The sequence below is a fragment of the Cherax quadricarinatus genome, chromosome 36, assembly GCF_038502225.1.
Source record: "Cherax quadricarinatus isolate ZL_2023a chromosome 36, ASM3850222v1, whole genome shotgun sequence".
NCBI classification, from domain to species: Eukaryota; Metazoa; Arthropoda; class Malacostraca; order Decapoda; family Parastacidae; genus Cherax; species Cherax quadricarinatus.
Window position 1 is genome coordinate 27888204 of NC_091327.1, and position 27280 is coordinate 27915483.

General features: G+C 41.9%; 1 protein-coding gene across 1 annotated transcript; it reads right to left on the minus strand.

The window, feature by feature from the left end:
• Positions 1-25940, minus strand: LOC128691302 (alpha-(1,3)-fucosyltransferase C). Its single transcript, XM_070091661.1, has 8 exons — positions 25871-25940; positions 24637-24976; positions 7841-7960; positions 7413-7631; positions 5026-5244; positions 4033-4217; positions 3681-3798; positions 1-1196 (listed from the first exon to the last, which is right to left on the minus strand). Exons 1-8 carry the CDS (start codon positions 25938-25940, stop codon positions 974-976), a joined length of 1494 nt encoding a protein of 497 aa, XP_069947762.1. The 3' UTR covers positions 1-973.
• Positions 25941-27280: the final 1340 nt, after the last annotated feature.

The window sequence follows — 27280 nt, forward strand, 5'->3', positions numbered from 1 at the left end:
TTCAGTCGACTCTATAATAGCGGGTTCAAGCCCCGCCCGTGGTATGGTATGTTTGCAACCGTGTCGTTACCATTTCGTGAGTCATAACATGATGTTTTTTTACAATGGTCTTAAGAGCCCACAGATGTTATATAGGTAAAGTCAAACACTGACTTATTTCTGGAGAGACATTCTCCAGCTACTTCACAAAAACCAATTTGATAAATAAATTCGGCATTTTAAAGTTTACACAAACTCACATCAAGAGACAGATTCCTATTAGGAAAACACATTAGCATTAAACACATCAGTATAAATTCCATAAAATTTGCACCTACACTGAACTTCTTATTTAACACTCCGGCTGTCTTCCATTGTCTTCCGAAGTACATTTGTTATGTACAGTATGTGCAAAATCTGCTGTGAAAGAAGTTATCGACATTTAGGTGATGGACAGTGTTGGAGACGATAAAGCTGTCTTGTTGATGCATCCTTGTATTTTCATTTAGTACCCGGGCTCTGTATGACCTATACAAGTTTAGCGATTTCATACAAATATAAGAATTTTTTATATTATATTAATGGGGAAACGCTTAACACGTGAAGATCATACATTGCTTGAGGAATGATTTGTTAGTAAAGTTGTTGATATCTTTAATTTAATGCTTTCTAAAATATTTTGGTGGCCTTTCCATTATGAAAATCAAAGAATTAAGATTCTCACGCCTCTTAGAAACAACACGGAACTTATTATTCTTTTCTTTATTAATTATCATAATAATGTCCATTCTTGCAAACATTTGGTAACCTCCTACAACTTTGAATATGAATCCTCTATCTATTCATCATAGCAAAAAATATACGTGGGCTCCTTGCCGGTGCTGATTCCCTGTTTACGTTCTTTGAGAGTGTGTGTTCGTATGTTTTAATTGCCAAGTGGAACTCTGTTAAAAATACTCGCTTCAAATTGGAGAATCACAGGACAAGTCCAGTATTAAATAGTGTCGTAATTTGTAGAGATGATTGTTCTCCAGGCGCCCTTGCCCACTGTGCTGTTGAACATGTTGTAGGGAACTGCCTTGCACCGGCCGCTAGTCATCCTCCACTTGGGAACATCTGTGTGGTAACTGGTTGTTGTGTCAGTGTGGAGGCGGGAACAAAGCTCACACATGCTGCCTAGAATCTTAGCCTGGAAGTAACCGCGCCACACATGGTACCTGCGGGATGAGGGAATGGAATACTGCATTTAGTAATATGATAGCTGTTCTGTACAGCACTACAAAGAGGTCAAGTATCTACGATGTTCACTGAGCCTCGTCTCAGGATGTGAAGTGGCCTCGCATAATTGCTAATTGTTTATGTGAATATATTAATTATTATTAATAAGCATTTGATAAGCTTCACAACTTTAGCCCATGACGAAAGAATTTTTTTCTTTACTTTCATCAGTGGTTAATTTATCTGACCGCCGAGTCAACAATCACTTTACTCCAAGAAATTTCAAGAGGCCGCCCAGGTTGTTGTGGTGCTCTTCTGAATGGTGGACACTGGTGTATCTAAGAATTACGAAAGATAAATTAACAGCACTGCAATAGTCAGGCTTATGACAATAGATCCAAAGTAAATGGAAAGTAGAGAGGCATACAAACAGTTCTACCGGAGCATAATTCGAACTGTGTTTTTTTCTAAGAGTGGAAACCACACACTGAACATTATTGGTGTTGACTGAGATGAATCATGCAAAAATGCAATTACTTTCGATTACTTTAGTAGCAGACCAGAAAGGTATAAAATTCTGAAGGACACCCAGTTTCACTGCATAGCATAGCAAAACAAGGTTGTCTGCACGGATTGCTGATGTTCAACCAGTTTTCCAGCATTTGAATTCAGTGAAGCTTCAACTGATCCAGAGTCGCTTAATCTTACTGAACAGACTTGAACAGATCTTTAAATCTAATCAGAAATTCATGTACAATTTTGAATACATTATATTGTCAACTTTTGTGGATGATGCCACTTATCATGACTCACCAAACTCATATGGTTGCTGAAAAACGCGCTACTACACCTGATGAAATTAGTTTTCCGAATGACAGTTAGTTGATTCGTGATTCACGAAATCGTAATAAAACGACTGCAAATACATCATTGGCCTGTGAGTTTAAGGACTCAGTTGCCACGGGTTAAACTCCACCTGTTATGTAATTTAACCGATTCATGAACTATGGGATGCAATTCTGTCTGAGGCTAAAGTGATAGTAGATAATACTGGAATATTATAATAAAGCAACCTGCCTGCGGATTTCGATGAAGCTTAATGAATCATTGTCTTCATGTAATCATTGGTTTTATTATTTCAGGCCTTACACGGAAGTCTGAGCTCAATAAAATTAACTTATACTATGTTCATGTTCTTGTAGTTTGCCAGGACAGGTTCTGACACGGGTTTTCCCCATGTGGTGACCCGGCATTGGCTCCGGAAGGAGTGTAAGAGTTGGTACAAGTGATGTACCGTTTACATTCCTATGGCAGAGGCACAGTGAACGTTCATGTCAAGTGAAGAACCGCTTACAGCCCTATGACAGGAGCAGCCCTATGACAAGGGCGCGGTGACCAGTCTTCGTTTACCTGGAGAGGGTTTCGAGAATCAACGCCTCGTGGTGGATTAGGGTCTGATTAACCAGGCTGTTACTGCTATCCACACGTAAACCGACGTACGAACCACAGCCCTGCTGATCAGGTACTGACTTTAGGTGCCTGCCCAGCGCCTTCTTGAAGACAGACAGGGGTCTATTTCTAATCCCCCTTATGTACGCTGGGAGGCAGTTGAACAATCTTGGGCCCCTGACACTTATTGTGTTGTCTCTTAGTGTACTCGTGGCCCCGCTGCTTCTCAATGAGGGAATGCTGCATCTCCTGTCGAGTGTCGAGTCTTTTGTTTTCATAGAGAGTGATTTTCGTGTGCAAGTTTGGTACTAATCTCTCTAGGATTTTCCAAGTGTAGTATCGTTGACAGCCATATGGCGGGGCAGCCCTTTTACAAGGGCACGGTGACTCAACTCCAGCTGAGCCATTCTTGGCACTTAGGCCACAACCCGAGTGCCAGAACGACTCAGGAGATTCTCTAAAGGTGTCGAACTTCTACACTTTGTGGGCTTTATTAAGCATTTTAGCAGTCTGAATAATAAAGATTTACTTTCAAAAATTGATCAGTTTCAACAACAATAAACTTTTAAAAGATCTCAATGAGTGGCTCTCTTCCTCTAGTTAATATGCTATGAATTTTAAGATTAAACGCAAATCAAAGAAATTACTCTAACATTTAATCTGTTTTCTTTTCGATCATCATAACTGCATTGCCAGTTTACATCTGCGGCTTCATGTGAATGCACCTTTAATGTGTTGAATCAGGTGAAGAATTATCACAAATTCGTTGACTAACAAGGTTTGACTTGGCACTCCTTGGTGAACGTCGTAACAATGAACGATAGGCAAGGAATACCCTTGATTAATTAATAAAATATTCAAATTATATTTCATTTTTATTTGGTGCGTTCTTTAGATGCTTTCTTTTGTGTGGTTAAGAAACCTCAAGAGCTGAATATAGCCTGGGTCTAGCTGAGCCTCTAAGAAAACCTGTATACATAGTGCAAGTTTTTTTTTTTTTTAGCTGAAGGTGTTTCTACAGCCATAGTGCTTACCTGCCATAGGCGACGGGGTCCTGGTGTAGCCGCGTCAGGAGGCGGGCCAGCTCCCGTGGGTGGTAGTGTCTGGCGTTGATGTAAGAGAGCGGAGGAAGGAACCTATCGTAGTCACTACCTGAAAGTTCAGTTCTGTTATCGCAATGACGGAAATAAAATAGAACGAGCTATTATTGGACAACCTTCAGGCAACTCTAACACACGAAATTTGTTCCAATAAAAGCATAATCTACATTGTATGTCTTTTCTTCTGTATGTAAAGTCAATTTCTCTTTATAGTATTAATTTACTCCGGCACTCCCACACCCACCTACGCACATATTTACCCACTCTCATAACTCCTCGTACGTACCTCCATAAACGATAGGGACGAGGTTGTGCAACAAAGGGTTGTAGAGCTTCTCAGTGATGTATTCATCACATAAGTTGTTCTCCAGGGACATGTAGAAAGAATAATTTCCCATCAACACGTTTTTCCAACATAAATCCGATATCGGATGTCTTGTGTAGCAAGGTTTGTCCCCACAACCCCCATACCTGTACGTATGAGAAGGATATTATCAGTATCAATAATTCATGATTACTTGAAATTTGTTTAGATTTGCTCAGGGAGATTTCAGTCTACCACTTTAGGCGTTCCCAGATGTGCAGCATCTGGGTGTCTTTGTTTTGCCGACGTTTCGCCATCCAGTGACTTCATTAATACATTACAGGGAATTAAACGGAGGTAATTAGTCCATTAGCCCAGTAGAATTATATACCTAAGACAATAGAAAATGAGAAAATCAGTCTCTAAGCATTGGAACATGTTAAGCACCGTAATCCTGATGAATCATATTTATACAGTGTCGAGTAAGTTTTGTTTATCTTAAGTTTCTGGCTTAGCTCACTTTACCTTGACTTTAAGGAAAATATTATAATAAATTTGTACTAATTCGTCTAATCTCGTGTAATTTTCATTGTTATTATTCATCTTGACTAAATAAAGCAATATAATGTAAACCAGCTCAATTTTACGTCAGTAAATCAGAGCATCAAGGTTTTTGCTAAGTTGGTTTTAAATTACACCTGGTAGCTTAAGTCAAATTTCCTTATTTCTTCAGTTTCACACAACATGCGAATGTCTTGTCAAATAACAAACATAATCGACAGCCTGGAAAGCTTCTCATTTTTATACGTTGAATAAATTTATTGAAGTATAGTAATACATTACATAAAAAGCTAAACTTCTATGTGTCATTCAGTAAATAAAGTGGTAAAGACCCGATCCAATAATCGTTTTCTGGTTCGTCCAGTCGAGATTTGGTGAAACTTATGGCGTTACAGTGAGGAACAATGCACCCACTTGTCAACAGTGATGTATTTAGAGAGCTCAGCAACGTATGCCTCCCTCTTGGAGTTGGTTGGACAGTGGCCGGACATCCAGGCCACCACCTTGGGTCTCTTGACGAAGCTTCTCCAGGAGGGACCCATCACCTTCTCCAAGGTGTCACCTCGCTCCAGCGCCTCTACGTACCGCCTCATAGCATCAGCGTGTTCTGACATGAGGTTGGGGCGCAGCGGCCTAGAGAGAAGACATATAAAAGAATTATTCTTTTTTAGGACCTGTTTTATTTTTATGTTAAAGGAAAACACTAAATGTAAAGTAATTTTTTAGCAAAGTAGATAAGGATAGTTTGTTTTTCCCAGGTTGTGTGTGTGTATGTGTGTGTGTACTCACCTATTTGTACTCACCTATTTGTGGTTGCAGGGTTAGAGTCGCAGCTCCTGTGTGTGTGTGTGTGTGTGTGTGTGTGTGTGTGTGTGTGTGTGTGTGTGTGTGTGTGTGTGTGTGTGTGTGTGTGTGTGTGTGTATATGTGTGTGTGTGTATGTGTGTGTCTGTGTGTGTGTGTGTGTGTGTGTGTGTATGTGTGTGTATGTGTGTGTGTGTGTGTCTGCCTGTCCGTCTGACTGTCTGTGTATCCACTGTACCATGCCAGCCTAAACAGATACATCTAACTAGGTGTATTTTTAATGATCACCTTCCTTGTTTATTTTGAAATATATTCAGTTGGATGAATCATATTAGGCCGCCATGGCACGCTGAATAACACACTGGCCTGCTAATTCTAGGATTGGCTTACCATAGCTTCAAACTGTGCTTTTTTCCAGCGAAATGATTATACATAGGATTTTATGGATTCTCAAGGGAGAAACTACTGTTCAAGAACATCAGAACATAAGTTTCGATGAACACTGCAACAGGCCTACTGGCCCATATTAGGCAGATTCTTCTCAAAAACAACCATTTGCTTTAGTACTTGAGGTGCTAATCAAACCTAGCCTCTCCCATTCATATATTTGTCTAAACTCTTTTTAAAGCTACGGAATGTTTTAGGTTCCATGACTCTGTTGCAATCCATTTACAAAAAAATTCCAGAGATCCCCATTCTCTAAATAACAGAATATATCACTGTTGCTATGACAGTCAATTGAGTGACTGTTTAACTAGTCTTGAACAGTGATTATCTGACTTTGAGCCTTTTATTTACTGGCGTTAACTTTTACTGACAGATAATTCAACATAAACTCCACCAAACCTACTAACCTAACCTAATCAAAATAAGGCAAATTGAGAACCTTGTTGTAAACCGTCTGTGAAAAATCTTCTTAAAATACGCGAGGACGTATTACGATGCACTCTAGTATGAGGAAACAATTGCCGCGAAAAATTATTCAATAATGAAAAAGAAAGCATTAAATTCCGAGGAAAGAAGGTTAATGCAAATGTGGATGAAATATTTTTCTGAGTTATAGATCACCTGATTCCCCTCAAGGGAGGGTCCTGGATGCCGGTAAAGGCTCTTGATCCGAGGAATTGGACCTGACTTTTCAATTCTTGGACGGAATCTGCTGCATATTATCGGTGTATAATAATAATAATAATAATAATAATAATATTATTATTATTATTATTATTATTATTGTTATTATTATTATTATTATTATTATTATTATTATTATTATTATTATTATTACTATTATTATTATTATTATTAATAATAGAGATCATGTAAACTGATTGACCACATAAGTTGCAATCTCAAAAATAACCTTTAATAACCGACTAGAGGAACACTGAAGATATTAGGCTCATCAAGGCACAGTGCAGTGGCTGGCTGGCGACAGTTCAACCATGATGTTAGCTCGCAAAGAGAATAAAAAGAATGACTAGACAAATTGGGTATGATTGGACAAACACGAGACATAGTTACTTTAGTTTCAGGACTGATATCATTATCATTAAATTTTTGAGGAAGCACAAAACAGAGGTAACTCCAGTAGCTCCTCCTGAGCAATGTCGTGACAGTATTAATAGGTTTAGAAGTTTAATTAGTTAATTAGTTACCCGTTGTCAAACGCACTTGGCGATTGACGTTTGGCCTGTTGGGTGCAAATCAAACCCTGATTCAACTTTTCCTTTTAAATATTCACGCACGTTTTTGTATGACTTTGTAATTCATCAGTCAGTTCTTCAAATAAGAACGTGCTTGTGTGTGAAGAGAATGAAAGATGGGGAGAGAGTCATATGATATTTTAACTTAATCTCAACTATTTAGACAAAATTAAAAATAACTATAGCTTGTCCTTCTCAATAGATATCCTTGATACAGATCATAAAGATTTCGCTTTCTCACTATTCCATGTATGCTTTCTATGGCCTCATCTTCCCCTGAAGCCTGAGTACTTACCTGACGGTGGCCCCGATAGAGAGAAAGTAGCCATGAAAGGCGATGATATCTGATTCTGAGTGGTAGGTCATGGTCCAGTTGATGAGAGGACTTGTGTGGTGGACCCTGACGTTATTGGCAGTTCTTAGTCCATCGGGTTCAGTCGGAGCCTCCACATCAACCCATACCCATCGCTGGAATTGTGGCCTGGGCGCTTTGGGAAAGTTTTGCGGGTTGAATCTACAAGAGGATGCTGGGATAAGTTTGTATTTATGAAAATAAATCAGTACGAAGTGAATCACTAAAGAATAACCTTCAAAATATTTATATGCACGAATTTATTATCATCACCTGAAAGACATTCAGAACACCCTCCGAAAAAAGTTAAAGACATAAACTTAGTTTGATTATTTTAATAGAATAACAAAGAGGAGCGAGTAGTGACATACACCCCAGCGGTGAATACAATTGCGTCAGCGATGCTGGCGTAGCTGTGGTCATACGTGAAGTTACACTTCCATCTCGGGCAACCCTCCAGCTTCAACCCTGTGGCGTTGGTCGGTCCGAAACTTAAAAAGAAATTCAATGATTTTAATTGTTAAAATATGGATCAAATTAAATACCATGTTATTTTTTTCTGATTAATTGTTTTGTAAATTCATTGAAAGCGAGTTACAAAATATACTGCAACTATTTTATGTCTTCAAGGTGAAAAAGGATATTTTACATAGTCTAACATCAAGACAGTATACCACTTATGTGTCTTTTATTCTCACTTGTTTCCTGCCTAGTACAGAATCTTCTCTACCTCATCTTAAATATTAAAAGGTTATAATTATAACCTTAATTTTTAAAAGGGTGGACTGGTAAGCTAGCAGAAGACCTCGACAGATGATCAAAAGTTCCAGCTGCGGGTTATCATATGACTAAGACCCGCGTCTGAAACCACTTGTCATGTTTCCTAGAAACCTTACCTAACCTAACCTAACCTATCTCCTCTTTATATTCTTCCTTACCATCTACATGAAAATCCACGAGAGAGCAGCATTTGTTATCGTTCCCATTATTTGATCTCAGTTATCATATATTCATCTGAGGAAATAAGAATGTATGCTGACAAACACTGGTTATGAAACATAACAAATTTGATTTTATTAAGTATCCCCGAGGGGTAATTTTTTAGTGGCTGCCTAAAGTTATTTCCTTTTGCCTTTGTTTTATTTCTCCAATGTTTTGTTTTTGATCGCTCATCTGATTAGATTCAATTTTGAACACCAGTGTACGATAACTAGGACAAGATTCCTGAAACTATTGTCATGTGCATGTGCCCCATGACTAAAGTTCTAGAGCCCATTTCAACTTGAAATTTTCCACCTTGAAACTTTCGATTTTGAAATTTTCAATCTTGAAATTTTCAAGATTCCTGAAGTGGATCCAATACCTTTCAAAAACCTCGTCTGCTTGGCTTCAAATGTTCAAGAAGGTGAATCCTACTTGGAGGATGACGGAGAGTGAAAATGAAGTGTGAACTGAAAATGAGATTTACATTTGCAAAATTCGTGTAAAATAGTGTGAATGTTTTAGTCACAATCAATCAGTTTATATATACTATTCGAGTTTATATATTCCTTATGAATGGCTTCAGAAACTATAATAATAATAATAATAATGATAATAATAATAATAATAATAATAATAATAATAACAAAAGGAATATTAAAATGTAATAATGATAATGATGATAAAAAATAATAATAATAATAATAATAATAATAATAATAATAATAATAATAATAATAATAATAATAATAATCATAGTAAAAATAATAATAATAAGAAGAAGAAGAAGAAGAAAAAAAAAAAGAAGAATATTAATAATAATAATAAATTTCGTATGAAGAGACCGAAGGCTGAAGTTGCTCCAGAAAAATGCAGCAATAGTGGACACGTAGAAACAATATAGAGAAATCTCCCTATTTTCGTGTGTTCTCTGCCTTCTGTACTTTTTCCATTCTCTATTGCACTTTGTTTTTGCCTCCTTACACCGTCGGGTAAACCAGGGGCTCGTTCTGGTCTTCCCGTTGTTACTGTTGCCCTTGGGAATAAACCTTTCCACTGCCTCCTTGCATTTTGTTGTTACATATTCCATCATTTCATGTACTTGCTTTCCTGCCAGTTCTCTGTCCCACTGGACCTCCCGCAGGAAGTTCAACCCTATGTAGTCCCCTTTTTTATAGTGTGTGTGTGTGTGTGTGTGTGTGTGTGTGTGTGTGTGTGTGTGTGTGTGTGTGTGTGTGTGTGTGTGTGTGTGTGTGTGTGAGTGTGTGTGTGTGTGTGTGTGTGTGTGCGTGTGTGTGTGTACTCACCTAGTTGAGGTTGCAGGGGTGGAGTCCGAGCTCCTGGCCCCGCCTCTTCACTGATCGCTACTAGGTCACTCTCCCTGAACCGTGAGCTTTATCATACCTCTCCTTAAAGCTATGTATGGATCCTGCCTCCACTACATCGCTTCCCAAACTATTCCACTTGCTGACTACTCTGTGGCTGAAGAAATACTTCCTAACATCCCTGTGATTCATCTGTGTCTTCAACTTCCAACTGTGTCCCCTTGTTGCTGTGTCCCATCTCTGGAACATCCTGTCTTTGTCCTTCTTGTCAATTCCTCTCAGTGTTTTGTATGTCGTTATCATGTCCCCCCTATCTCTCCTGTCCTCCAGTGTCGTCAGGTTGATTTCCCTTAACCTCTCCTCGTAGGACATACCTCTTAGCTCTGGGACTAGTCTCGTTTCAAACCTTTGCACTTTCTCTAGTTTCTTTACGTGCTTGGCTAGGTGTGGGTTCCAAACTGGTGCCGCATACTCCAATATGGACCTAACGTACACTGTGTACAGGGTCCTGAACGATTCCTTATTAAGATGTCGGAATGTTGTTCTGAGGTATGCTAGGCGCCCATATGCTGCAGCCGTTGTTTGGTTGATGTGCGCTTCAGGAGATGTGCCTGGTGTTATACTCACCCCAATATCTTTTTCCTTGAGTGAGGTTTGTAGTCTCTGGGCCCCTAGACTGTACTCCGTCTGCGGTCTTCTTTGCCATTCCCCAGTCTTCATGACTTTGCACTTGGTGGGATTGAACTCCAGGAGCCAATTGCTGGACCATGTCTGCAGCCTGTCCAGATTCCTTTGTAGTTCTGCCTGATCTTCGAGTGAATTCTTCTCATCAATTTCACGTCATCTGCAAACAGGGACACCTCCGAGTCTATTCCTTCCGTCATGTCGTTTACAAATACCAGAAACAGCACTGGTCCTAAGACTGACCCCTGTGGGACCCAGCTGGTCACAGGTGCCCACTCTGACACTTCGCCACGTACCATGACTCGCTGCTGTCTTCCTGACAAATATTCCCTGATAGTGCCAGGGATAACAGGGAAGGCACTACGCCTTCCCTGTTATCCCTGCTTGGTCCTCCAGTTTTTGCACCAATCTCTTGTGTGGAACTGTGTCAAATGCCTTCCTGCAGTCTGGGAAAAGGCAATCAACCCACCTCTCTCTCTCTCTTGTCTTACTGCTGTCACCATGTCATAGAACTCCAGTAGGTTTGTGACACAGGATTTCCCGTCCCTGAAACCATGTTGGCTGCTGTTGATGAGATCATTCCTTTCTAGGTGTTCCACCACTCTTCTCCTGATAACCTTCTCCATGATTTTGCATACTATACATGTCAGTGACACTGGTCTGTAGTTTAGTGCTTCATGTCTGTCTCCTATTTTAAAGATTGGGACTACATTTGCTGTCTTCCATGCCTCAGGCAATCTCCCTGTTTCGATAGACGTATTGAATATTGTTGTTAGAGGTACACATAGTGCCTCTGCTCCCTCTCTCAGGACCCATTGGGAGATGTTATCTGGCCCCATTGCTTTTGAGGTATCTAGCTCACTCAGAAGCCTCTTCACTTCTTCCTCGGTTGTGTGCACTGTGCCCAGCACTTGGTGGCGTGCCCCACCTCTCCGTCTTTCTGGAGCCCCTTCTGTCTCCTCTGTGAACACTTCTTTGAATCTCGTGTTGAGTTCCTCACATACTTCACTGTCATTTCTTGTTGTCTCTCCTCCTTCCTTCCTTAGCCTGATTACCTGGTCCTTGACGGTTGTTTTCTTCCTGATGTGGCTGTATAACAGCTTCGGGTTAGATTTGGCTTTTGCTGCTATGTCGTTTTCATATTGACGTTGGGACTCCCTTCTTATCTGTGCATATTCGTTTCTGGCTCTACGACCTGTCTCCTTATTCTCCTGGGTCCTTTGCCTTCTATATTTCTTCCATTCCCTAGCACACTTGGTTTTTGCCTCCTTGCATCTTTGAGTGAACCATGGGCTCATCATGGCTTTTTCATTATTCCTGTTACCCTTGGGTACAAACCTCTCCTCAGCCTCCTTGCACATTGTGACTACATATTCCATCATCTCATTAACTGGTTTCCCTGCCAGTTCTCTGTCCCACTGAACCTCATTCAGGAAGTTCCTCATTCCTGTGTAGTCCCCTTTCCTGTAGTTTGGTTTCATTCGTCCTGGCCTTCCTGCTTCCCCCTCCACTTGTAGCTCTACTGTGTATTCGAAGCTCAAAACCACATGATCGCTGGCCCCAAGGGGTCTTTCATATGTGATGTCCTCAATATCTACACTACTCAAGGTGAATACTAAGTCCAGTCTTGCTGGTTCATCCTCTCCTCTCTCTCTTGTAGTGTCCCTTACGTGTTGGTACATGAAGTTTTCCAGTACCACCTCCATCATCTTAGCCCTCCATGTATCTTGGCCCCCATGTGGCTCCAAGTTCTCCCATTCGATCTCCTTGTGGTTAAAGTCGCCCATGATCAGGAGCTTTGCCCTGCATGTATGAGCTCTTCTGGCCACTGCAGCCAGTGTGTCAACCATCGCTCTATTTCTCTCTTCATACTCTTGCCTTGGCCTCCTGCTGTTCTGTGGTGGGTTATACATCACTGCAATTATCACCTTGGGACCTCCAGAGTGAAGCGTTCCCGCTATGCAATCACTTTCTTCTCCGCTGTCTCCTCTCTCCAGCTCATCAAAATTCCATCGGTGTTTGATCAGCAATGCCACTCCTCCCCCCCCCTGTTCCTTCTGTCTTTCCTCAGGATCTGGTATCCCGTTGGGAAGATGGCATCTGTTATCATACCTGTAAGCTTGGTTTCTGTGATTGCTATGATGTCTGGTGATGCCTCTTTGACTCTTTCGTGCCACTCCTCCCACTTGTTTGCTATTCCATCAGCGTTTGTGTACCATACCTTCAGTTTCCTTTCCAACACTGTGGTTTGGGGGGCCTGTGGAGTTGGGAGACCTGGTAGCATACTGTGGGATTCTATGGTTGGGGGTTGGGTGGAAGCTGTGGGTATGGATTGTATTGTGTGTTGGGATGGTGTGATAGGTTGTGGGGTTCTGAGGATAGTTGTGTGTGTGCTTGCTCTTGCTGCTCTGTTCTGCTCTGACTGACCTCTGCTGGTTCCATCCTTGTCTCCTTTCCTAGCTCCTTTCGCTTTTTTGTGATCTCCCTCAGCTGCTGTCTCTCTTTTTGTGTTCTGTCTCTGTCTAGGAACACCTTCTTGTACTCTTCCGAGCTTCTCAACCGTGGTTTTTCTTGGAGGATCCTGTTCTGCACTGTTTCTGTCCTGAGAATCAGCTTGATCGGTCGGTTTCTCCCCTTCAAGTACCCCCCTATTCTCTGAAAATTTACAATCTCGTCCATGTCTTCTCCCCCTATTTCCGTGATGATTTTCTCAATCTCCTTTCTATCTTCCTGCCGTCTTTCAGTGTGTGTCCTTTCCTCTCTCTCCCGAAGCCCATGGATAAACACTGATTTTGCCCTTTCCTCCTCCCATTGCCTCTCCCTCTGTGACTCTGGTTCCTGTCTGTATGTGGTCATTTTCTCCCTTGATTTTTCCAGTGGCTCTTGGTAGCATGGTTGTGCCTCAGCATTCGACCTATCTCCCTCTCCATCTGCACCCATCTGCTCTTCCCTTCCACTCCCTGGCCCTTCTTTGCAGGCTGATAGGACCTTAGCATATTTCATATCTCCTTCCTTCCTGTTCAGCCTCGTATGGTGTCTTCTCTGGTCACTACCCCTGAGACTTGCTTCAGCCTGTTTACCTCAAATTCTAGGACCTTTACCCTGGCTACAGCAGTATGTGTGTGTGTGTGTGTGTGTGTGTGTGTGTGTGTGTGTGTGTGTGTGTGTGTGTGTGTGTGTGTGTGTGTGTGTGTGTGTGTGTGTTTATGTGTGTGTGTGTGTTTATGTGTGTGTGTGTGTGTGTGTGTGTGTGTGTGTGTGTGTGTGTGTACTCACCTATTTGTACTCACCTATTTGTGGTTGCAGGGGTCGAGTCCTAGCTCCTGGCCCCGCCTCTTCACCGGTTGCTACTAGGCCCTCTCTCTCCCCGCTCCATGAGCTTTATCAAACCTCGTCTTAAAACTGTGTATGGTTCCTGCCTCCACTACGTCATTTTCTAGGCAATATATTCCACTGCCTTACAACTCTATGACTGAAGAAATACTTCCTACTATCTCTCTGACTCATTTGTGTCTTCAACATCCAATTGTGGCCTCTTGTTTCTGTGTCCCCTCCCTGGAACATCCTGTCCTTGTCCACCTTGTCTATTCCACGCAGTATTTTATATGTCGTTATCATGTCTCCCCTGACCCTCCTGTCCTCCAGTGTCGTCAGGCCGATTTCCCTTAATCTTTCTTCATAGGACATTCCCCTTAGCTCTGGAACTAACCTTGTTGCAAACCTTTGTACTTTCTCTAGTTTCTTGACGTGCTTTATCAAGTGCGGGTTCCAAACAGGTGCTGCATACTCCAGTATGGGCCTGACATACACGGTGTACAGTGTCTTGAATGATTCCTTACTAAGGTATCGGAATGCTGTTCTCAGGTTTGCCAGGCGCCCATGTGCTGCAGCAGTTATCTGATTGATGTGTGCTTCCAGAGACATGCTCGGTGTTATACTCACCCCAAGATCTTTCTCCTTGAGTGAGGTTTGCAGTCTTTGGCCACCTAGCCTATACTCTGTCTGTGGTCTTCTGTGCCCTTCCCCTATCTTCATGACTTTGCGTTTGGCAGGATTAAATTCGAGAAGCCATTTGCTGGACCAGGTGTCCAGTCTGTCCAGGTCTCTTTGAAGTCCTGCCTGGTCCTCATCAGATTTAATTCTCCTCATTAACTTCACATCATCTGCAAACAGGGACACTTCTGAGTCTAACCCTTCCGTCATGTCGTTCACATATACCAAAAATAGCACTGGTCCTAGGACCGACTCCTGTGGGACCCCGCTCGTCACAGGTGCCCACTGTGATACATCATTACGTACCATGACTCGTTGTTGCCTCCCTGTCAGGTATTCTCTGATCCATTGCAGTGCCCTTCCTGTTATATGCGCCTGATGCTCTAGCTTCTGCACTAATCTCTTGTGAGGAACTGTGTCAAAGGCCTTCTTGCAGTCCAAGAAGATGCAATCAACCCACCCCTCTCTCTCTTGTCTTACTTCTGTTATTTTATCATAAAACTCCAGAAGGTTTGTGACACAGGATTTGCCTTCCGTGAATCTGTGCTGGTTGGCATTTATACTCCTGTTCCGCTCCAGGTGCTCCACCACTCTCCTCCTGATAATCTTCTCCATAATTGTGCATACTATACACGTCAATGACACAGGTCTATAGTTTAGTGCCTCTTTTCTGTCTCCTTTTTTGAAAATGGGAACTACATTTGCCGTCTTCCATACCTCAGGTAGTTGCCCAGTTTCCAGGGATGTGTTGAAGATTGTGGTAAGTGGTATGCACAACATATCTGCTCCCTCTCTAAGGACCCATGGAGAGATGTTGTCCGGTCCCATTGCCTTTGAGGTATCGATGTCCCTTAGCAGTTTCTTCACCTCCTCCTCATCTGTATGTATGTCGTCCAACACTTGTTGGTGTATTCCTTGTTGGTGTCCCCATCTGGTCTGTCCCCCCAGAGTCCTTCCTGTCTCTACTGTAAATACTTCCTTAAATCTCGTGTTGAGCTCCTCACATACCTCTTGATCGTTTCTTGTGAGTTCTCCACCTTCTTTCCTCAGCCTTATCACCTGGTCCTTGACTGTTGTCTTCCTCCTAATGTGGCTATACAGCAGTTTCGGGTCAGATTTGACTTTCGATGCTATGTCGTTTTCATACTGTCGCTGGGCCTCCCTCCTTATCTGCGCATACTCGTTTCTGGCTCTTCTACTAATCTCCTTGTTTTCCTGGGTCCTATGCCTCCTGTACCTTTTCCATTCTCTATTGCACTTAGTTTTTGCCTCCCTACACCTTCGGGTAAACCAAGGACTCGTTTTGGTCTTCCTTTTATTTCTGTTTCCCTTGGGAACAAAACTTTCCTCTGCCTCCTTGCACTTTGTTGCCACATATTCCATCATCTCGTTTACTGATTTTCCTACCATTTCTCTGTCTCACTGAACCTCCTGCAGGAAGTTTCTCATACCTGTGTAGTCCCCCCTTTTGTAGTTTGGCCTGTCCCCTTCAGTTCCTGTTACCTTCTCCACTTGTAACTCTACTATATAGTCAAAACTCAGAACCACATGATCGCTAGCTCCAAGGGGCCTCTCGTAAGTGATGTCCTCAATGTCTGAACTGCTCAGGGTGAACACAAGATCCAGTCTTGCTGGCTCATCCTCCCCTGTCTCTCTGGTTGTCTCCCTGACATGTTGATGCATGAGGTTTTCAAGTACCACATCCATCATCTTGGCTCTCCATGTTTCGGGACCCCCATGTGGCTCCAGGTTTTCCCAGTCGATCTCCCTGTGGTTGAAATCGCCCATTACCAGTAACTTTTCTCTGCTCGAGTGAGCTCTTCTTGCCACCTCAGCCAGTGTGTCCACCATCACCCTGTTGTTTTCTTCGTACTCCTCTCTTGGCCTCCTGCAGTTCTGTGGTGGGTTATACATCACTCCAATGACTACTTTATGTTCTCCGGACTGAATTGTACCTACAATGTAGTCTCTTTCTCCAATCATGTCCATGCCTTCCATTTCCTCAAATCCCATTGGTGTTTTATGAGCAGTGCAACCCCTCCTCCCCCTCTACTCCTTCTATCTTTCCTCAGGATCTGATATCCTGTTGGGAAGATTGTGTCTGTTATTGTCTCAGCGAGTTTTGTTTCTGTGACTGCTATGATGTCTGGGGATTTTTCACTGATTCTTTCATTCCACTCCTCATGTTTATTCGTTATTCCATCCGCGTTTGTGTACCAAACCTTTAGTTTCTTTTCTATCATTGTGGTCATGCAAGTATATTGGGGTTGGGGGAGCGAGAGCCTTGGTGGGGGCCTATATGGGGCTGTGGTGTAGGTGGGGTTTGTGTTGATGGGGGTGGGGTGTGTCTGTGTGTGTGTGTGTGTGTGTGACAGGTAGGAGGAGAGTGGTAGAGGAAGAGAGAGGGAGAGGTGGAAAGAAAGAGAGAGAGAGGTGGAGAGAAAGAGAGAGAGAGGTGGAGAGAAAGAGAGAGAGAGGTGGAGAGAAAGGGATAAAGGAGGTAGGGCTTGGGGAGTGGAGGTGGAGAGAAGGACGGGTTAAGGAAAAGAGAGAAAGAGAGAGAGAGAGGGAGAGAGAGGGAGAGAGAGAGAGAGAGAGAGAGAGAGAGAGAGAGAGAGAGAGAGAGAGAGAGAGAGAGAGAGAGAGAGAGAGAGAGAGAGAGAGAGAGAGAGAGAGAGAGAGATAGAGAGGTGGAAAGGAAAATGGAGAGAGAGAGAGAGTGGGAGAAAAATAGAGGGATAAAGGAGGTGGGGAATTGTGGGGGAGAGAGATGGGGAGAGAGAGAGGAAGGAGAGTTGATTGGGAGGTAGAGAAAGAGTGTGAAGGTGGCTAGAGGGAGAGAAACGGTGGAAGGGAGGGAGGGAGAGGGGAACAAAAAAAGATGGGGAATAGGGGGAGGAAGAGAAGGAGTATATTGAGAGAGTGAGAGAGAGAGAGAGAGAGAGAGAGAGAGAGAGAGAGAGAGAGAGAGAGAGAGAGAGAGAGAGAGAGAGAGAGAGAGAGAGAGGGAGAGAGAGAGAGAGAGAGAGAGATGAAGGGAAAGTAATGGGTAGGGTACTATCAAGTCACAGTGAGATGTCAATTTGCCTGTGTGCATATATATGTATATGTGTGTGTGTATGTGTGTGTGTGTGTGTGTGTGTGTGTGTGTGTGTGTGTGTGTGTGTGTGTGTGTGTGTGTGTGTGTGTGTGTGTGTGTGTGTGTGTGTGTGTGTGTGTGTGTGTGTGTGTGTGTGTGTGTGTGTGTGTGTGTGTGTGTGTGTGTGTGTGTGTGTGTGTGTGTGTGTGTGTGAAACAGCTAGTTAGAGAGAGAGAGAGAGAGAGAGAGAGAGAGAGAGAGAGAGAGAGAGAGAGAGAGAGAGAGAGAGAGAAATGACAGAGTTTTTTGACTACCACTCACTACTTTGTGATCGTCAATATGGCTTCAGGAAAGGTTACTCTGCTGCTGATCTGTTGTTAAACCTCTCCACTAAGTGGCACCAGTCACTGGATGAATCCAAAGTCAGCTGTGTGGTAGCACTGGACATTGCTGGCGCTTTCGACCGGGTGTGGCACCAGGGCCTCTTAGCAAAACTTCAAGCACTGGGAATTGCAGGCTCTACGCTATGTCTCCTCAGTGACTACCTTCATGGTAGATCTCTAAGTGTAGTTCTCAATGGAACGGAATCAGCAAGACATCCTATTGGGGCAAGTGTTCCACAAGGAAGTGTGCTGGGTCCATTGTTATGGAATGTCTACTTCAACGACCTTCTTCATCTCATCCCAGAATCACATGCACGTGCAGACGACTGTACACTGACATTCACTTATCCAAGAAAAGAAATGCCAGCTGCTCTAATAATAATATAATAATAATAAGTTTATTTCTTTGTAAATGTTACAATGTGTAATTACAATTTTGATTTGCTAAGTACAAAAATAGCCACTATCATGTCGAGGCATTTCGGGCAAACTAATCCTAATACATAGTAACTAATTAAAACTAGATAACAGAATAGTACATAGTAATTATACTTAAAACTAAACATGGAATAGTGGTTAGCTGTTTTACAGTCTTACTTGGATTTAATGAATCACCAGCTAAGAGCTATATCAGCTTGGGGAAATAGATGGCAAGTAACATTTGCACCTGAGAAAACACAAATGATGATGATCTCTAGGCACCATAATGGTATTGCCGGTGCAGTAGTAAAGATGAATGGGAGGGTGTTGGCACCTGGGGAAGTTGATATCCTTGGGGTGAAATTCGACTCCAAACTGACCATGAAAAAACACGTTGTAAATCTTGCAAACAAGGCAGCCAGGAAGCTTACAGCACTTCGCCGTATCTCACATCTGTTTGACAGCAGGGGTTGCAAGATTCTGTATGAGGCACAAGCACGCTCACACCTTGAGTATGTTCTACTTTTTTGGTTCAACTGCCCCCCCACCCCCACCCTCTCATATGCGACTGCTTGACAAAGTAGAAAACAGAGCAAGACGTCTCGTCTCTCGCCTGGACCAATCCTGGATAGATCTGCCATTTCAGCAGAGCCTTCGAAACAGGAGTGATGTGAGTGGCCTTACTGTTACGTACAAGGCCAATATTGTCAAAGTACCACACTTGAATCCACTTCGAGGACAGTGAGAATGATGGGGAGAAAGCAGCAACTTCACTCTGGCTGTACCCTTCTCCAGAACATCACTTCATCTGAGATCATTTATCCCCAGGATGACTTGAGTATGGAACACATTCGTGCAGCATTATGATGTCAACGAGATAAAGTCAGTTGATCAAATGAAAATGCTGGCCCACATATGGCTTCAACTTCATCCAGTTGCTTACTTGTATGTCTCATAACAATAAAAATGCTTTCAAATGAGCTGATGTAGGTAACAGCTCTTAGCTTGTCAATAAGTTAGGAATACTTAACCTGTAAATAGCTTGTCAATAAGCTAGGGATCCTTAACCTAACCTTGTCAAACCCTGTGTAAAAAGAGAGAGAGAGAGAGAGAGAGAGAGAGAGAAAGAGGGGTAGAGGAAGAAAGAGAGAAGTATAGAGAAAGAGGGAGAATGGCGGAGAGAAAGATAGAGAGGTGGTGGGAGAGAGGTGGAGAGAAAGAGGGATGAAGGAGGTGGGGGTGGAGGTTGAGAGAAAGAGAGGAAAAAGTGAAGAGAAAGAGGGTTGAGGAAGAGAGAGAGAGAGAGTTGAGAGAAAGACGGATAGAGGGATAAATAAGGTGGGGGTGGGAATTGTAAGGGGGAGAGAAATGGGGAGAGGGAGAGTGATGGAAAGGTGGAGAAAGAGTGGGAAAGGGGCTAGAGGGAGAGGGAGGGAGAGAGGAAGGAAAAGAGAGGAGAATGTGGGGAGGGAGAGAGAAGAAGAGAAAAGGGAGAGAAAGAGGTGTAGGGAAAGGAATGGATAGGGTACTATCAAGTCACAGTGTGATGTCAATTGGACTGTGTGTGGGTATACGTATGTGTGTGCGCGTCTGAGCGTTAATTTTGGGTTTGAGTGTGTACGTGGACATGTGTGTACATTATGCGTGCGCGTGAACACTTACTGTCTGCACAGTCCACGTGCACATGTGATTCACTGGCCTGACTTTGACCTGATGCTGACCCAACCGCCAACACGCTAGATCCTTCTATGTTTGTCCTTCTTCCAAGAATTCCTACTTCCTAGATTCCTAGCTGCCTAGTGTGTATGTGTGAGAGTGAGAGTGTACCCGTGTGCAAGTGAGCAAGTGTGTATCATGCAAGTGTTTGCGTGTGGGGAATGGAATTAATTTTACGTATATAATAAAATTGTATTCAGCAGGTAGCGCAGGTGTGTGAAGATGTGTTGACGTGTCGCCTCAAAAACAATACAAAGTTTTTATACAACAGTTTCATGGAGCACTGTCTCTTGTATTCCCTCTACCAAGTAGTCCCTTACAGCCTCCCCTCTTCTCTGTGACCTTATCTCAGCTCATTTTAACTGTGAAAATTCTCAAAACTTTTCTCACTTTAATTTTCTGTGACCTTCCCTCATTTTAACTCCTATTTCTCATTTTAATCAGACCCCTTACCTCCTCATTTTAACTGTGACTCCTCCTCAATCGACCCCTACTTCTTCACATTTTAACTGTGACCCATTACCTCCCATTTTAATTCTTACTCTCATTTTAATCAGACTCTACCTCCTCATTTTAACTAGACTTACTCTCACATTTTAACTGTGACCCATTACTCACTCTTCATTTTAATTGTGACCCCTACCTCCTCATTTTAATCCGCCAGACCCTTACTTCCCCACATTTTAACTGTGACCCATTACCTACCTCATTTTAACTGTGACTCCTTACCTCCCCTCATTTTAACTGTGACCCCTTACTTCTCCTCATTTTAACTGTGACTCCTTTCCTTCTTTCATTTTTATTTTGATCCATTACTTGTACTACCATCCTGCCAGATGACTGTGAAACAAAAACCTGTAACTGTTTTTTTTGCATGATGGTAGGATTGCTGGTTTCTTTTTCTGTCTCATAAACACGCTAGATAACAGGGATATCTTGCTACTCCTACTTACACTTTGGTCACACTTCACAGACACGCACATGCATATATATATACATACATCTAGGTTTTTCTCCTTTTTCTAAATAGCTCTTGTTCTTCTTTATTTCTTCTATTGTCCATGGGGAAGTGGAAAAGAATCTTTCCTCCGTAAGCCATGCGTGTCGTATGAGGCGACTAAATTGCCGGGAGCAATGGGCTAGTAACCCCTTCTCCTGTAGACATTTACTAAAAAAGAGAAGAAGAAAAACTTTCTAAAACTGGGATGCTTAAATGTGCGTGGATGTAGTGCGGATGACAAGAAACAGATGATTGCTGATGTTATGAATGAAAAGAAGTTGGATGTCCTGGCCCTAAGCGAAACAAAGCTGAAGGGGGTAGGAGAGTTTCAGTGGGGGGAAATAAATGGGATTAAATCTGGAGTATCTGAGAGAGTTAGAGCAAAGGAAGGGGTAGCAGTAATGTTAAATGATCAGTTATGGAAGGAGAAAAGAGAATATGAATGTGTAAATTCAAGAATTATGTGGATTAAAGTAAAGGTTGGATGCGAGAAGTGGGTCATAATAAGCGTGTATGCACCTGGAGAAGAGAGGAATGCAGAGGAGAGAGATTGATTTTGGGAGATGTTAAGTGAATGTATAGGAGCCTTTGAACCAAGTGAGAGAGTAATTGTGGTAGGGGACCTGAATGCTAAAGTAGGAGAAACTTTTAGAGAGGGTGTGGTAGGTAAGTTTGGGGTGCCAGGTGTAAATGATAATGGGAGCCCTTTGATTGAACTTTGTATAGAAAGGGGTTTAGTTATAGGTAATACATATTTTAAGAAAAAGAGGATAAATAAGTATACAAGACATGATGTAGGGCGAAATGACAGTAGTTTGTTGGATTATGTATTGGTAGATAAAAGACTGTTGAGTAGACTTCAGGATGTACATGTTTATAGAGGGGCCACAGATATATCAGATCACTTTCTAGTTGTAGCTACACTGAGAGTAAAAGGTAGATGGGATACAAGGAGAATAGAAGCATCAGGGAAGAGAGAGGTGAAGGTTTATAAACTAAAAGAGGAGGCAGTTAGGGTAAGATATAAACAGCTATTGGAGGATAGATGGGCTAATGAGAGCATAGGCAATGGGGTCGAAGAGGTATGGGGTAGGTTTAAAAATGTAGTGTTAGAGTGTTCAGCAGAAGTTTGTGGTTACAGGAAAGTGGGTGCAGGAGGGAAGAGGAGCGATTGGTGGAATGATGATGTAAAGAGAGTAGTAAGGGAGAAAAAGTTAGCATATGAGAAGTTTTTACAAAGTAGAAGTGATGCAAGGAGGGAAGAGTATATGGAGAAAAAGAGAGAGGTTAAGAGAGTGGTGAAGCAATGTAAAAAGAGAGCAAATGAGAGAGTGGGTGAGATGTTATCAACAAATTTTGTTGAAAATAAGAAAAAGTTTTGGAGTGAGATTAACAAGTTAAGAAAGCCTAGAGAACAAATGGATTTGTCAGTTAAAAATAGGAGAGGAGAGTTATTAAATGGAGAGTTAGAGGTATTGGGAAGATGGAGGGAATATTTTGAGGAATTGTTAAATGTTGTTGAAGATAGGGAAGCTGTGATTTCGTGTACAGGGCAAGGAGGAATAACATCTTGTAGGATTGAGGAAGAGCCAGTTGTGAGTGTGGGGGAAGTTCGTGAGGCAGTAGGTAAAATGAAAAGGGGTAAGGCAGCTGGGATTGATGGGATAAAGATAGAAATGTTAAAAGTAGGTGGGGATATAGTTTTGGAGTGGTTGGTGCAATTATTTAATAAATGTATGGAAGAGGGTAAGGTACCTAGGGATTGGCAGAGAGCATGCATAGTTCCTTTGTATAAAGGCAAAGGGGATAAAAGAGAGTGAAAAAATTATACGGGGATAAGTCTGTTGAGTATACCTGGTAAAGTGTATGGTAGAGTTATAATTGAAAGAATTAAGAGTAAGACGGAAAATAGGATAGCAGATGAACAAGGAGGCTTCAGGAAAGGTAGGGGGTGTGTGGACCAGGTGTTTACAGTGAAACATATAAGTGAACAGTATTTAGATAAGGCTAAAGAGGTCTTTGTGGCATTTATGGATTTGGAAAAGGCATATGACAGGGTGGATAGGGGGGCAATAGATGTTGCAAGTGTATGGTGTAGGAGGTAGGTTACTGAAAGCAGTGAAGAGTTTTTACGAGGATAGTGAGGCTCAAGTTAGAGTATGTAGGAAAGAGGGAAATTTTTTCCCAGTAAAAGTAGGCCTTAGACAAGGATGTGTGATGTCACCGTGGTTGTTTAATATATTTATAGATGGGGTTGTAAGAGAAGTAAATGCAAGGGTCTTGGCAAGAGGCGTGGAGTTAAAAGATAAAGAATCACACACAAAGTGGGAGTTGTCACAGCTGCTCTTTACTGATGACACTGTGCTCTTGGGAGATTCTGAAGAAAAGTTGCAGAGATTGGTGGATGAATTTGGTAGGGTGTGCAAAAGAAGAAAATTAAAGGTGAATACAGGAAAGAGTAAGGTTATGAGGATAACAAAAAGATTAGGTGATGAAAGATTGAATATCAGATTGGAGGGAGAGAGTATGGAGGAGGTGAACGTATTCAGATATTTGGGAGTGGACGTGTCAGCAGATGGGTCTATGAAAGATGAGGTGAATCATAGAATTGATGAGGGAAAAAGAGTGAGTGGTGCACTTAGGAGTCTGTGGAGACAAAGAACTTTGTCCTTGGAGGCAAAGAGGGGAATGTATGAGAGTATAGTTTTACCAACGCTCTTATATGGGTGTGAAGCATGGGTGATGAATGTTGCAGCGAGGAGAAGGCTGGAGGCAGTGGAGATGTCATGTCTGAGGGCAATGTGTGGTGTGAATATAATGCAGAGAATTCGTAGTTTGGAAGTTAGGAGGAGGTGCGGGATTACCAAAACTGTTGTCCACAGGGCTGAGGAAGGGTTGTTGAGGTGGTTCGGACATGTAGAGAGAATGGAGCGAAACAGAATGACTTCAAGAGTGTATCAATCTGTAGTGGAAGGAAGGCGGGGTAGGGGTCGGCCTAGGAAAGGTTGGAGGGAGGGGGTAAAGGAGGTTTTGTGTGCGAGGGGCTTGGACTTCCAGCAGGCATGCGTGAGCGTGTTTGATAGGAGTGAATGGAGACAAATGGTTTTTAATACTTGACGTGCTGTTGGAGTGTGAGCAAAGTAACATTTATGAAGGGATTCAGGGAAACCGGCAGGCCAGACTTGAGTCCTGGAGATGGGAAGTACAGTGCCTGCACTCTGAAGGAGGGGTGTTAATGTTGCAGTTTAAAAACTGAAGTGTAAAGCACCCTTCTGGCAAGACAGTGATGGAGTGAATGATGGTGAAAGTTTTTCTTTTTCGGGCCACCCTGCCTTGGTGGGAATCGGCCAGTGTGATAATAAAAAAAAATAATAGAGAGAGAATCTATTATCAAGTCACGAGAGAGAGAGAGAGTGAGAGAGAGAGAGAGAGAGAGAGAGAGAGAGAGAGAGAGAGAGAGAGAGAGAGAGAGAGAGAGAGAGAGAGAAATATGGATATAATGAAAAAAGATATATTATATTATATTAAGATAAAAAGAAATTCATGCAGTTGAAAGAGTGATGCAAGTAAACCAACAATACTTTACCCTCCATTCCAAGGACTTCCAAACCATGTGCCCCAGAACAGTATCGTTTTCCAGCCATTAATCATTCTTTTCGGAATCTTTGATGATCCAGCGACAACAGCTTTACTAGGCATAGTATCATTTAGAGCCTCATGTGATGGACCTATGGAAGCTGTTATGTTGGGAAATCTTGGATACAAAGCGATATCTTTAGTGGAATTCCATTGCAAAATGTTCTTACTCACATTTCTGAAGTTTCCAATGAACTGCACTATGTTGTCCTTTACATTGTTAGACGTAATTACGAAAGATGTTGATCCAGAGTACGAGCTGAAGAATATGAAAGTTGCCAGAGTCAAACCTGACAAGAGGAAAATAGTGTGGCGTAGAGACATGAGCTTGCAGTACATGGTGAAGAGGTCATGAACGTTCCTCTTTCAAAGAAATTCCTAATTACCTGATTAGGAATTGCGATTTGAAACACTCAGTGAAATATTCTAAAGCTCACCGTCTTTTCTTTGTTAAGAGGCTTTACTCCTGGAAGTTTTCGTTATATTTAGAAACATAAGGTCATAAAAGAAGAAGGAACAGTCCAGGAGGCCTACTGGCCCATGCGAGGCAGGTCAACGTCTCCTACCGGTTTAAACCAATGCCCTAACCTAGTCAGGTCAGGTCACATTCACTTAAGGAAGGAGCACGGCATCTAATCTAGTAGCACAAGCTATTTACGAATATCACGATGGCATTCGTGTTGTTATTGTGCTTAATGTTAGTTTTTCTGTCTATCTTCATTTATATTTAAATACTATTTAATACTGTTAATTTGCTCATATTTATAAGGCTATTGTGATCTTTTACGACGAAGCCCTGAACTTATACTCACTAATGATACAATGACATGTTAAACTTTGCGTCCACTCACGCATATTTTTGAGTATATGAATATAAAAATCTCTCCTAAGAGTTGGTGTTTCAATAAATGTTAGACGTTTGTTAGTACTTGTCTCATCAAGGATGGTCACAAAGTTAGTGCTTATTTGTGATGGCTGGAACACTTGAACTTCTCTTCAAATAAATTTGTAATAGTACCTGTTTCCCCTCAGTTCGCAACTATGAAGTACAAATGTTTGCTTCGGAATTCACTGGATGCCAGGTACTCACTTCAGACCTCTTGTGCAATTAGATGCTCACTTACGATGCAACCGAATACCTGTCTTTGTCAGTTAAACAGTTTTGTATAAGATTCTTTGCGTACGAAACAGTTTTGCGTTAAGTAGAATGGAGAGCTTCGCACGTGGTGGTGACTTCGAAGGTACTGAACACATTTCCTATAGTGTTAGAGGGTATAAATACAAAACACAGAAACACTTGTGCGGAAGAAACATGGGCGAAGAGAGTTACAAAGTTTTCTTTTTTTTTTAATAAAAACTGGATAAATCATGTTTGTGATACTACCATGTGATACAGTACACATATTAATTCAGCAACTTCTTCTATTATTAATATGTGTACTGTTCATGAGACTGGTAACCCAAATGGGAGAAGAAAATTAACTCTTGCAGTTATTTACGGTCACAAATAAACTCGCGTTTAGAGAGTCGTGTCCAGTGTCTTGACTTCTAACGTTTGAAGTATGATGGCGCAGTAAACTAAGGGCTCGAGAAATTAGTTGTCTTCCCCTGAGGCAGGCTAAATAATTCGAGTTCGATCCACGGTTGGTCGCAGCATGTTATTTGTTTTGAAACCACTTGTTTTCATGGATGCATTAATAAGTAATATGTCCATACACACATACACACACACACACACACACACACACACACACACACACACACACACACACACACACACACACACACACACACACACACACACACACACACACACACACACACACATATATATATATATATATATATATATATATATATATATATATATATATATATATATATATATATATATATATATATATATATATATATATATATATATATATGTATATATATATATATATGTATATATATATATATATATATATATATATATATATATATATATATATATATATATATATATATATATCAATAACAATGCACTAGCCAAGGACTCCAACCCATGCTACTTTGGCCTGCCTCATGGTGGGCGAAAACACATGACTCCCTTATCCACTGGACCATACGATCGTATGGTCCATGGTCGTATGGTTCGTGGTCAAAGTAATATGTATATATATTTACATATGCACACACAAACACATGCAGTCTGCTTACCACTTGTAACCAGACTGTTTGGGACCACAGGTGTGGTGCCACGTTGGCGGACACCTACTTGACATGCTCTGAAATTGAAAGGGGGGAGGGTGGAGCCGCCAGTTACAGGGAGACCAAGAAGATTTGAAAATATGACGGCATGCCCAGTTGCTGTAACTCGGAGCGTGGGACAAGTGTGCTCTAAAGTTCATCAAAGAACAGAGGGAAAAACTCATCACAAGAACCAAGGATCACAGAGCAGCCAGCTTCCTCTTTCAGAGACTCAGTGTTGCAATCCAGAGGGAAAATGCCTGCAGCATTCTGGGCACGCGGCCCACCGTCGGGGAGAAGGCTTACAGCTTTTCATCTCATCCCCTGCATGCATGAGCTTTCCTAGAGATATTAACAATGCA